Source organism: Cimex lectularius, unplaced genomic scaffold (genome assembly GCF_000648675.2).
Source record: "Cimex lectularius strain Harlan isolate CLEC.00 unplaced genomic scaffold, Clec_2.1 scaffold43, whole genome shotgun sequence".
NCBI classification, from domain to species: domain Eukaryota; kingdom Metazoa; phylum Arthropoda; class Insecta; order Hemiptera; family Cimicidae; genus Cimex; species Cimex lectularius.
In genome coordinates this window covers 2,643,464-2,656,880 of record NW_019392661.1, presented here as the reverse complement: position 1 = coordinate 2,656,880, position 13,417 = coordinate 2,643,464, and the positions used below count along the sequence as shown (strand labels likewise).

The window sequence follows — 13,417 nt, the reverse complement described above, 5'->3', positions numbered from 1 at the left end:
ACTGACTTTTTATCTCAAATAAAAATCTTAATTAATTGAAAGATATTAATTGGTCAAGCGGACCACGAAAACTAGTCAATACTAAAGAGTGCTAGTTTATTTGTTACTGTCAGTCTAAATTTGTTTGTAGCAGTCCCCTTAGTTGTCTAAGTCTTCTGTTCAGTTATTGTCGGTTCAGTCAAGATGTAGTTTCCATATCCATATGTTAGTTAGATTTAGCACTAAATATTTCATATATGTGAACGTCGCGAAATAAAAATTATTTGGGTGCATTTGTCCTCGTTCAATTTCATTCTTTGCTCCATTCTTTGATTAGTTCGAGGTGATCCATGATATTTGTGATGGCAAACAAGGTGTTAGGGTTAGTACATAATCTTCTGGTATCTTCCACGTAGGTTGACAGGGTGGCGTTGATCGGTAGGCTGTCAGCGTAAGGATGGGACTGAGAATATCCTTATGAACGACTCCGGCATAGATCGACTTGATCTCCTTGCAATCTTTGAGTTGTATTTCAATTCAAAATTACTTTAATTACCCCTATTTATGTTTCTTTACAGCGAAAACCTAAAAGTCCTGAATCGGTTGGAGTCTTAGATCTTTCATCTTTGATTGAAGTCTATGTCCAGCCAGGTATATTACAATAGTTTCATAAGTTGATCGACTTAGTTTGGAATGGTATCCAAGATCACGAATTAACATTGTCGATCTGTTCCGTTAGCTGATTAACACAGGCACGTCACTTCGGGTAATACATACTAATTTCCTTGATAAAACGGCAAATAATATGGTCAGATTCTCCAATGGCAGGGCAACATTTTACGTCCAGGATGTAAACACTCTAACTCACATACTCCATACCGTTTACTTCTACCGTAGAGAAAAGTTTCTCCTAGGCCAAACATTCATAATAGTCTCCTTTTAATTAATTAACCTTTATATAAGGTATTGGTTGTGATAAAAAAGTAAGTGTAACGAGCGGGATTCGAACCCACGACCTTCGGCTTAATACGCCGCTGCTCTACCCCTTGAGCTATCGTGACTTCATTCATAATAGTTACAATCCGATGACCTTATCATTTTAATCGGCCCATTACCGTTTGGTTGGCCCGTGTGACGTTTCGTCGAAAGAGAAATGATGAAATTACACTTTTTAAAATGCTATACAAATTAAAATAAACAGCACAGACGGTCTCAACGCTGACACACTATTCTCACACCTCATGACATTTAAAAAAAGACGACACAGATCAACTTGGGAGTTTAATTATATTTGATCATTAAATGATTTTCCGGTGACTTGAATTTCTTTCAAATCATCAGAATTAAATATTTTTTTATTAAAACTTACGCATTGCTGATTTCGTTTAATTTGGTTTATATTAAAATATGTTATTAACATTACGATAAAATAAACCAATTAGTTTTACATAGACAAAAAAATACGAGTGTCCGTTGTATTAGTCCTTGTACGTAAAAGTTTTAAATTAATACTACTGCTGATTGATTATGTAATTTTTTCTGTATAAGCAACTAGCAAGCAACATAATATATATCTTTTATAATAAGATTTATATAATTGTTTACCATTAATTACTAATTAATAGGTACCAATTAAATTCAATATCTCAAAACCATTTTTAACTATAGAGAGATATTTGTACCTTCACATATACGATATGTGTTATTTACTGAAACGAATGTATTTTTTTGCGTCAATGCAGGGCATATCACTAATTATCCGGATGAATATGCAGGGTAATGTGAATGGAAAAAATAGGATTATCTCTAAATACCCGCGATTAATATCCAGTATCCTAGGGTAGTGTGAATGAAACTGTGAATCTAATTTATTAGCATGAATGAAAGGGCTTATCTATAAATATCCCGAGGAATGTAAAGAAACACTAACCAGACCATTATGTTTTAATTATTACGTTTTTAGTACGTTTTTTATTTGTGTTATCCATAAATGACGAGGCCCTGAGGTTCTTGGAGGATAAAAAAGGAAAGGTTGGTCATTGTTGTATCTTACAGCATTATGAATTCATTGTAGAAACATTAGATTTAGATAGACATTAGACTTTATTAAAAAAATTAGAAGGGTTCAAAATGCGAGAAAGACGGGGAAAAAATTGAGGGTTGGCGATGTCCTATGCCAGTTTGCTAGAAAATAAAAACATTGATGTAATTTAGAAAAATAATGACGGAGCAAAAAATCGTAGTTTTTAGTGTGGATGCGTGGTCGTGTTCTTAAGAAAAGATTGTCCAGTAAGTAAATAACTCGATATTAGAAAGCGAGGGCCGGTTGAACAGAAACGAACGATTAATGATTGGTATAACGACACGGTGGTTTATACCTACAATTTTTCACAATCTCCAGGGACCACGTTATGTACTCGTGGAAGGGGAGTGGACTGGAGATATATCGCCCACTATTTTCTGCTCTAACTCGGCCTCCGCGTTCTGTAACGGCCGGCGAAACGCTTTAAGTCAAATCTCGCATTGACTTAAATTGCTTGATTCGGCAGCGGATCGGCACTCAAACCCTTTTATCGAGCTGGCGATGTGTTTATCCTGACAGTGTTCTTATTTCCCTTATCTCCAGCATTGCAGACAAGGAAATAGATTGGCGTTTATGTACGCTTTCAGCGAGCCAAAAACGTTTCACATCTAACGGTAACAAAGTTTCACTAAATACAGAAATATGTGCTATTTGAAGGAAGTTTCAATCTTGGACGTTGTTTACAAGTTTAAAATCCACGCACTTATAAAAATTTTGATATTATGATGTAGTAATTACGATAATCAGGTTAATCCATAAAGATTAATAAGTTAAAAATTGCATATATCAAGCAATAATGAAATAGTAATAATGCAATAAGTAAATACGAGCGGAAATATTACATTAACAAACCATCGATTTCCATTTTTATTCAATAATTGTGTGATATTACGAGAAAATTGAGATATTAGGTGGAGCAAAAAAATATTATTACATGTGTTATTCTAATATGCGTAAGTATTCTAATGCTGTTCGACCTATAACTTAAGAGAAAAATTCTTTTTATGACATATATTGTTCTTAAGCCATTATCCATCAATTTAGTGTTCTGTAAAGGAAACATGATATTTTATCTAGAACTAACGTTAACTATAATGAAATTTTAAATAGAAATGGTTAGGATTGAGTGAGCAATACTTAGTTGAAAAGGATAGCTAGCATAAAAATATCATCTTTCTTTACTATACAAATTTACAAAGTTAATTATTTTCGAATCGGCTATCTTGGGCAAAGAAATAATATTTTTGACGGCGAAATAGAATTAATACTTACGTTAATCCCTTTAACACCCCGTTAAACACTTTACAACCCTACTGTTACTACTATGTTTACATTTATTAACTAAAACTTCATCTCAAACGAAGACCTTACATAAAAAAATAATTAATTGAAGTAAGTAATTTGGTCATTTATGATTGACCTTTAAATATAAATGGATTAATAGTTAACTAAAACGTTTGTTTAGCCTTTCCAAAACATTGATGAAAATATTTATACCCATACTGCATCATTTCTATCTTAATATTAATTTTGTCTTTATTTAATTATTACTTCTTTATAATTACAAAAATGTATTTATGAGAAGTTAACCAATATTATAATTGATAATAGTGAAAATAACGGATAATATTTAATGGCCGTTAATTAAGGATTATTTAAAGGTCGTGTGATACAGCCTGGTGTTATGTCAATAATCAATAATTAAGAATAAAATAAGACAAATTATGTCATCAAAAACATTTTTTTCTTTCATATTAAATCATCAGCAGAGGTGAATTACAATTTTTTCAAATTATTTATTATTTTTATTATTGTTTTATTAATACTTATTATTTTGAATTATTATTACTATAAAAGGGAAACAGAAAGAAAATAATCCGAAAAAAATAAAATGTATTTTATGTAATTATTAAATTGTCTTATCAAATAAATTTATATAATATAGTGCATCATTTACATAATTAGATAATATACGTTTTGATAATTACAAAGTTTTTCTATTAATTATCTTTCTTAAAATACACTGATGGACAAATTTAACGCACCACTATATTTATTTAGTGTGAAATTAATTCCAATACTTGATAATCCGTACTTTGATAACTTGTACGTCAATTGACATATTGGAATCGAGTTGAACGCCACCTTAAATCTACAAAAATCTATTCGCAACAAATTTATTAAAATGCTCGTTGAAATTCTGTGATTATATTGCATTTATCTGAATTTGTTTAAAAGCAATCCGGTAAAAAGCTTTACCTCAATATCCATAAAGGAAATGCCTCTATAGTTTGAAACGTGCATTGTGTCGCCTTTTTTTTAAAGAAAAATTAAAGAGTCTTAAAAATTCTTCTAAAAACATACATTTTATTAAAGTGTAGATTTAGTTTTTCTAAAAAGTGCATTTAAAAAAAATTATATGGTATCCTGTTGCTAGTTTTATCTCTTTGAAAGACCAGTTTTCGTTGAACTTCGTAAGGTGAAATCATCTTTGTTAAATGATTCGAAACAATTATTTAATTTTTTATTAAAATATAATATTAATTCTTTATTGCAAATATATTTCTTTTGGTTAAATTTTTTAAGTATATCGCAAAATTGGTGTGAATCCTTGGGAGTTTTTAGACGATCAACTTGTGACTGAAAGTATATCTAAACACTCACAATAATCTAACTAATTAAGTTCTTTACAAAATACATTTCTCGTCAAACCAATATTGCTTTTTTTGTTTAGAACATTTCTATTTGCTTTTACTACATTTCTTGTCAAACCATTCTTTTTTTTATATTTAGTACATCACCATTTTCTTTTACTTTAAATCTCACAGCATATTTAATCCATCATATTAATTCACTCAAAGGCTCTTCAGAATTAAGCTCCATCAAGTCTCTTTTAGCCATTTTGTTTTCAACTTTAGTTTTGAATTCCAAACTTTCCGTTTTAGACCAAATTAATTTTGGGATCAACAGCATCATATATTCAATTTCTCGAAGAATTTCAAATTTTGCAATATTTTCTAATAATGAAGAAATAGTACACCATTGGTCATTAACTGACGAGCCGATCTAATATTGTAATTATTAGTCAGACGCATTTGAAATCATTGCTTATGGTTTGAAAAAATGGAAAATTTTCCAATTGGAAGAAAATCGTGAATTTTCGTTATCTCTTATTTGAGCGGAAGAATGGACGGTCTCACATTGTATATAGTGCTGATTCTGATGGCGAATAAGTACATGTTAAATGTGGTGTACCTCAGGTAAATAAGCTTGGACCATCGCTTTTTTATACTGTACAATGCATCACTGTTTTTGTAAATGGATAGATTACCGTTTTTGTTTTGCGGGTCATAAGGTACTATTTTTATTAACAACAGTTTTGATAAACTCATTGAATTATTTTTTATCTTAACCAATACCTTTCTTAAATCTTAATTAATTGAAAAATGTTAATTAGTCAATCGGACCACGAACTGTAATGGATTTAATCATTGATTTAGTTTTAAAAGATTTTATTAATATTAATAAATAGTAATTAATTTATGTTTGGCTTATTATTTCAATTAATAAATAGTAATGAAATTTATTATAAAATTACAAAATAAGTAATACTTTTTATACTTCCTAAAGCGTTGATTACACAATAGTCATCTGGTGAGTTTATTGGAAGGAAAACCAGAAACAAATAAAAACGCAGAATTACTAAAAAATAAAAATTCTCCAAATTAAAAAAAATAGCAAGATTGCTACATATTGTAGAACATATTTATTTAATCATTCATAAGACTTAACATATCTTAGCTTTCGTAATATACCATATTTAACAACTACTCAAATCTTACTCTCCAGGACTGTAGGGCATAATTAAAGGACGAACATCAGTCTGCACAGTTATAAATGAGGTAATATCTTCCCGCGACAGAATTTTTTTGCCGAAGTAAGTGGCTCTTACCTTCCAGAGTTGTGAACATAAACCCGAAACGTGATAACAGTCTTCTCGGACGTTAAATTGCAAGGTGAGAACAGTTTAACAATAAAGTCCTTCTTATGCCATGGTTTAGAACGTAAAAGCCTACCTCGCCTCGGAGTTTTGGTATACCATCTTAAGTCTAAGTGATTCAGATTTTTTTGTTTGTTTTCTACAATGAGTATGGTCAGAATGAGCACGTTGAACATAAGATAATCAGTTGAAATAATCAAGGTGATGAGCGCTTAATGCTCTAAATATTGATCATTGTAACAACAAATTTGTGAATAGTACCATCCTTTAAAAGTGATGAAAATCAATGTTACTTATCATAGAAGGGCGAAATTCAATTGGCATCCCATGGAGCCAAATGTTCTAAGGTAACTACGATTAAACAAGTATATGGTTTAATTAATTAATTGTAAAGAATTTATTTGGTCAAGCGGACCACGAAATCTAACAAAATGTTATCTAAATAATTGAACTTTGATGTTAATGGGATCGTCGTCGTTAAGGATAAAATTCTACGCCCAATTATGCCGTGTATTTTTTTTTAACGTGAGATAAGGTACAATGAAAGCGTGTGGCTTCAAGATAATTCCTCAACACTGGTATTTATTCACAATTTCACAATAGGGCAATAGTCCTTCGGCTGCACGAGCGAGTGATCCGCAAAAATGACATTATCATCGACCTAGAGTAAAGTTTTTAACTCGTTCTACTAATAATTAAACCATTCTTCAGAAAAATTAATTTAAAATTAATTACAACCAGATGTTAATATTTGTTGTGCGATAATAGCCAATAATTTGGGTCGAAAATCAAAGAAGCTTCTTTTTATCAAATCGGTTGAAACTAAAGACTTCGTTGATATTTACCCTTTGATGATGGAGTTCCATCAAAAAAGTCCACCGAATGTTGAAAAAAAATCGTGCATAACGTGGGAGTATGTTTTGACTGTTAAAATGTAAGTACCTTATTACTTAACAAAGTTAGACAACCTTTTCATAAATTTAATATTCATAGAAACTTTCTTTAATAACGGCTTCTTAACCATGGTTAATTCATTATTTTTTACAAAATTACTCAATTTGTTAATGTAGATTATTATTATTATTATTATTAATTTTTAAGGGCGTTTTAACGGCTAAGGTCATTTCACGCCCTAACATCCACACCTTCTATCTTAGGTTAGCTATATCTCTTCTGAGTGCTATAAAGCTCTGACTCCAAACATTCACTCGTAATCTTATTTATCCTATTGCCATCCAAGCTTTAATTTTTCTTTTTAAAATTCTTAATTCGGAAGGCCAAATGCATACAAAATTCCCATTTTAAATTGCATAAAATTTAATAAAATTATAAAATTTATTTCTGTTTCTTTTTTAATTAGAATTGTGAATTTTGTTCCATAATTTAAAAATTCCCCGTAGGCTTGTTGTTAATGTAGATAAAAGCATTTTACGTAAATTGTGTACTGGGCAAAATATGGGTATATCGATAATACTACATAAAAATCCTAAATTTAATACTGCTAAATTAGTATTAAAAAAGTGAATGATATCGACAGGATAACATAAATAACGCATTGTAAGAGCATAACAAATTTATTTGAAAAATAATAGACAATTATTGGCATAATAAGTAGCTTCGAGGGTTAAATATTTATTTCCAGAACGAATTTGTGTTAGTCCTTCAAGTTGTATGTGTTTATCTGGAGGTCGTCTTCTTTTACGCGTTGCAACTGTTTTGAAACTGGTATCTATGTCGCCAAGGACGACAAGGACCAAATATGGATATAAATGTATCCATATACTAGGATTTGTTTTTAAAGGTGTGGAACTAGTAAATTAATATTTATTTGATTAATACATGCATTATTTATTGGTTTTGCATAAAATAAAAAGGAAGCTAAGTTATTTATAGTTCAAACATACATTTTTGGTTTGACTAAATATAAACATATCAATATAAATATAATGATTATTTGGAGGTTTTATTTGGAGAAAAACATAATCTTTCTCGTGCAAACGTTTCGATCTTTATTAAGATCATCTTCAGGACCTGGGACTTTTAAACATTGTTTAAATTTTGCAAATGCATGTAGGATGTTGAAAAAAATTGAATTTATACAATGCTAGAAAATTTTAGATTAGCCCATGAAGGGCACTCTCGACACGACAAAAAAGAATGACACATCTACATGGAAAACAAACAATTTGAGCCCTGAAGATGATCTCAATAAAGATCGAAACGTTGGCACGATAAAGAAAATGATTTTCTAAAACCTACGTCACAACAGACGTTATCTCACGACCTCCAAATAGTAACGGTCACTAAACACCACACATAAATATAATGGTAACATAATTTTACAAAGTAGGATCTTTAACAATATCAGGAATGCTTAATTATTTATTAATAATTATAATAAATTATTAATTTATTATCTGTTGTTGAGTCCTATTGGTAGTATTAGACCAACGTTAAATTTGACCTCTTGTGAGAATAAAGAAGTGGTGGAAAGGGTGGTGTCGGCACGAACTTGCCCCACCCTTTTTTCGTGCAGATCGTGCCATCTTTGAAAGACACCTTCCCCCTTACAAGGACGACATCCGGCACGCCGTGAACTACCATGCCTTCGAATATGTTGAAGTCACAAGCGTGATGGTGTGTAGTGGCAGAGATTGTCCTCACTTTATTAGGATCCCATATAACTACATCCGCGTCTGAGCCGACCCTTATGCAGCCTTTTTTCGGATAAATGTTGAATATCTTTGCAGAATTGGTACTTGTGATTTCGACGAATCTTTCCGGGGTAATTAAACCGGAGTGAACGCCCATTTCCCAAACGACGGAAAGCCTGTCTTCCACTCCGTTCACTCCGTTGGGAATCTTGGTAAAATCGTTTTTTCCTATTGACTTTTGATCAATATTGAAGGTGCAATTATCACTTCCCGTCGTGGACAGAACGTCGTCGGCTAAATGGCGCATAAGGGTGTTGGGCGTGGTTTTATCTGACCTGATCGGCGGGCTCATCACGTGGGCCGCTTGAACACGAAAATCGTCTGTTTCCGGGGCCGTCGTGCCCAGTCCTGCAGCCAGAGTTTCGCCAAAAATCCTGCAAAAGTCTCTTTTCCTCCTCGTCCCAATCATCTGCGCGGCGGAATCACTCATCACATGAACGACGTATAGTGGGCTGTCTACATTCTCGGCTATCATGCACGCCCGGTTCGTCGCTTCCGCTTCGACGCACTCAGGCCTGGAAAGCGCGTGACCCTCTGGACCGGTCACACCGTTCGCCAAAAGTCGTTTCGCATTTTCGACGATCACGTGTCCGTTCTCGGCATGGACCATCGGTACTGCCCCTAACTTTTTGCAGTGAAGAAATGCCTGATAGATGTCTGCGTCGTCCAACATCATCATATTTTTATAAGCCATGAATACTTTAAAAGAGTTGATACCGCATTTTTCGACAAGATACTGCATGCACTGTTTTACCGTTTCGTCCCATGACGTGACTCCCATGTGTAGGGCATAATCGCAGACGACTTTCTCGTCCGCCTTTCTTTTGTAGGAATTGTAGGTGTCCAACAACGACTCGCCTTTTTTCGGTATGGCGAAATCTATTATAGTCGTAGTGCCACCAGCGACTGCAGCTCGGGTCCCACTGTAAAAATCGTCAACAGATGTTCCTCCCATGAACTCGAACTCTAAATGCGTATGGGGGTCTATGCCCCCTGGAAATACAAATTTACCGGTCGCATCAATTACCTCCGTGTCACTGTCGGGAGATAAATTCGTACCTATTTTTTCTATAACTTCTCCAACGATAATAATGTCTCTGATTTCTGATATATCCGCATTAACAACTCTTCCATTCTTGATGAGTATTTTACCTGCACAAATCAAGTAAAAAAAAATATTAGTATAATGTTAAGCTATGTATGTACCATTTCTACCAAAGAAGGTAGGCAACTATACTGGTCACTATAACAATACTAAAGGTTTTCCATAGTTGCCTGCCTGAAATCGTAACAATAATACCACATTGTTAAATGTTGTAATTGAGACGACACGAACAGGATGTTTGAACCAAAAATTCCGAATATATCTGGGTACAAAAAAAAAATGGGAAAGAAATGGAAATAACTCCTTTAAAAATGGCACCATCCTCTGGTACACAGATGGATCTAGAACACAAGAATAACACAAGAAGGTTCGGGGGCAGGAGTATTCGGACCCGGAACCAAACACTCAGAACCCATGGGAAAACACACCAGTATCTTCCGAGCTGAGATTAATGCAATTGAAAGATGTACCCAATTCAATCTAAGTAAAGGGTACAAAAACAAGAATATCGCTATCATGTCAGATAGTCAAGCAGCCATCAATGCACTAAGCTCAAGTATCATTACTTCAAGGATGGTGCTGAACTGCATAACCAAATTAAACCCTCTTGCAAGGAAAGGGGCCGCCACGCTGCTGATAGGACCCGAACCATTCTGTGGCAGAGGAATCCACACTATTAATGAGTATCTCAGACAGAAGGACAAAAAGAAAATGAAGGAACAATGGAATTCACTCATTGGACATAAACAATCCAAGAATCTTCTATCCAATTTTCGTAAGAAAGAAATCACAGAATGTGTCAAAAGAAGCAGAAACAGACTACGAATCCTAACAGGATTCCTAACAGGACCCTGCAGATTAAATGGACACTTAAAGAAAATTAGAACAATCCAAGATGGCACATGTAGATTCTGCAAGGAGGCAGAAGAGACAACAACACATTTACTAACAAACTGCGGAGCTACATTACCCCGCTGGAAGAATTGTTTTGGGATGTATAATGTGACCATAGAAGAGCTACAACCACAGAAACCGGGCCTAATAATCAAGTTTCTTGATGAAATAGGACTCACCGATGTGCTTTAGCCAGAGAACGTGGGATACAATAGCTCTTATAGGGCGCAGTATATCATGCCCTGAAAAATTACATCTACATCTACATCTAAATGTTGTAATTTACATATTGTTTTTTGGTAAGTTAGTTATATGAATGGTTAATTAATGAATTTATGATTGATTTTAAGTTGTAGACAGGTAGGAATTAACTGAAGGCACTTGGGGTCGTCGGTGGCCGCTGCCGTAACGTTTTAGGCGATGGACAAGCGCACATCGCTGTAAGACAAATGTTCCGAGTTCGAAAAATCGACGTACTTAAAAAAATTACTTAATGTATAATTGTGATTTGAGAAATAATTATGCTCTGCGGAAAAAATGGTTTGTTTTTGTTTTTAAACTCTTCGATAAGTAAGAATTATGAGCGATCATACAAAATCAAACACGCTGCGACTAATTTAGGTTCGTATTGAGCGACGTATTCAGGACAAAAAGTTATGAGGGATATGCAAATGGCCTTTTTGCGTGATGCGGACATAAAAGCGCTGTCAGTAATATGCTAATCCTGGTTTTATCCCAACCGATTGCATTTCGAGAAAAATATTGCTCAGTAATCACTCTTTTTGACCATCCAATAAAGATTATCATTGAGCCAAACCGCAACCGTTTAAAGTTATTCTCGTAACGAACTTTGATGTATGCTTAAAAAAATATTCATGTTCACTTTGTCGCTGTCAATATATTTTTGGTGTTTAATTTATTTTGAACTGATCTAGAGTAAGAATAAATCTTAGATTATTGAAAGTATCATAATAACCTTTATTCTATTTGAAGAAATGCCTAATAAAATTTAGATTGGTCAGTTCGACATAAGAAACAGAAAATGGGCAGAGCTGCATTGTTAAACAGAATCCACGTTTTATTCCAAACTAATTTCTATAAAAATTAATCTTACGCACTCCCTTTAGTTTATCAACCACAAAAATGTCTTCCCCAAATGTTGGCTCTGAATAACAATTGTAAAATATTCCAATAAACACATGTTATAAGAAATTATTTATTATAGGTTAAAAAATATTGTGCATACTGTAATAAGAATAACATTATTAATAAGGCGGATTATTGAGAAATTTTAAATATGTAAACAAATAAGCCATTAAAAACTAATTTATGGTTTAATTTCAACCCAGAACCAAATTTTTCGTATCCTTTCAGCCACATGAAAGTTATACTTTTACAAGATTGAGTTGATTATAATTCGTGAGTGATATTCTAACGCCTCCAAAATGTAAATAAACGGGTGTTTGGTAGATTCTTGTCAATATGAACAATGAAATGAATATATTGAAAAAGTTGTGCTACATACCAAATAAACGTGATTTTGACATATTGATTTGATTAAACTCCTTGTTGCATATCATTTGAAGTATATTTCCTTGCCTTATTGATGATAATATGTGGTGTTTAGTGACCGTTACTTGATCATTATTTGTAGGTCGTGAGATGCCGTCTGGTGTGACCTAGGTTTTAGACAAATATTTTCTTTATCGGCCAACGTTTCGATCTTTATTGAGATCATTTCAGGGCCTGGGATTTGTAAACATTGAATTTTGTTTATTAATCACAGGCCCTGAAGATGATCTCAATAAAAATCAAAACGTTGGCACGATAAAGAAAATGTTTTTCTGAAACCTACTTCACACTAGATCGGATCTCACGACCTCCCCCACGTTCTCCAAATAATAATTAATGATAATAACCCTTCACAACTACTAAACGTGTTTGTACTAAATATGTTTTTGTTTATCTTTCTTTTTCATTTTCACTCTTGTTTTCTCAAAATGATATGAATTTCGTTTTTTGTGGACAATCATTCCTTATTCTAAAATGTAGTTATTATAAAATAGAAACCTACCATTTAATTTGGAATATATGCAATATTTAATTATTTAAAATATTATACAATAAATTTAATATTATATACAATAATAAAATATGTACACAATACATTTTCATGAATTGTAAAAACCCAGCGTGTTAGCTAGTTAAACACACTAGTTTAAAAAAATACGGAAGTTGAAACTGAATATTCATAGACTCACTATGATATGACAATGCACAGAATGTGACAAATGTATTCGTACTTACGTTGCATACTGGAGCAGTACCTTGCTGACAACAGCTTGTCCTTCCGAGCCGGTTTTCGTTTTATAGTTCTCCCACCAACGTTATATAACAGTCTTCCTTCTAGATATGTTAAAATACTTGAAATGATCGAAACAAATAAATGTAATAGCCTGCCTATAAAATTCGAAATATTTCAGACTTAAAAAATAACAGAAAGTTGTTTAAATAACAAACTCCAGACCTACAATTATTTTATTTTCTATATATTTAGAAAGACAGAGAAAGTTCTTGATAATCTGATTTGACGTTATATGACCTGATAAAAGAAAAAGCGTTAGGGCCATAACGCTATTTTA

General features: G+C 32.9%; 1 protein-coding gene across 1 annotated transcript; it reads right to left on the bottom strand.

The window, feature by feature from the left end:
* Positions 1 to 7,617: 7,617 nt before the first annotated feature.
* LOC106672539 (dihydropyrimidinase-like) lies at positions 7,618 to 13,171 on the bottom strand. The gene is made up of 2 exons (XM_014404063.2): positions 13,083 to 13,171; positions 7,618 to 9,928 (listed from the first exon to the last, which is right to left on the bottom strand). The coding sequence occupies exons 1-2, from the start codon at positions 13,087 to 13,089 to the stop codon at positions 8,505 to 8,507; spliced, it is 1,431 nt and encodes a 476-aa protein (XP_014259549.1). The 5' UTR covers positions 13,090 to 13,171; the 3' UTR covers positions 7,618 to 8,504.
* Positions 13,172 to 13,417: the final 246 nt, after the last annotated feature.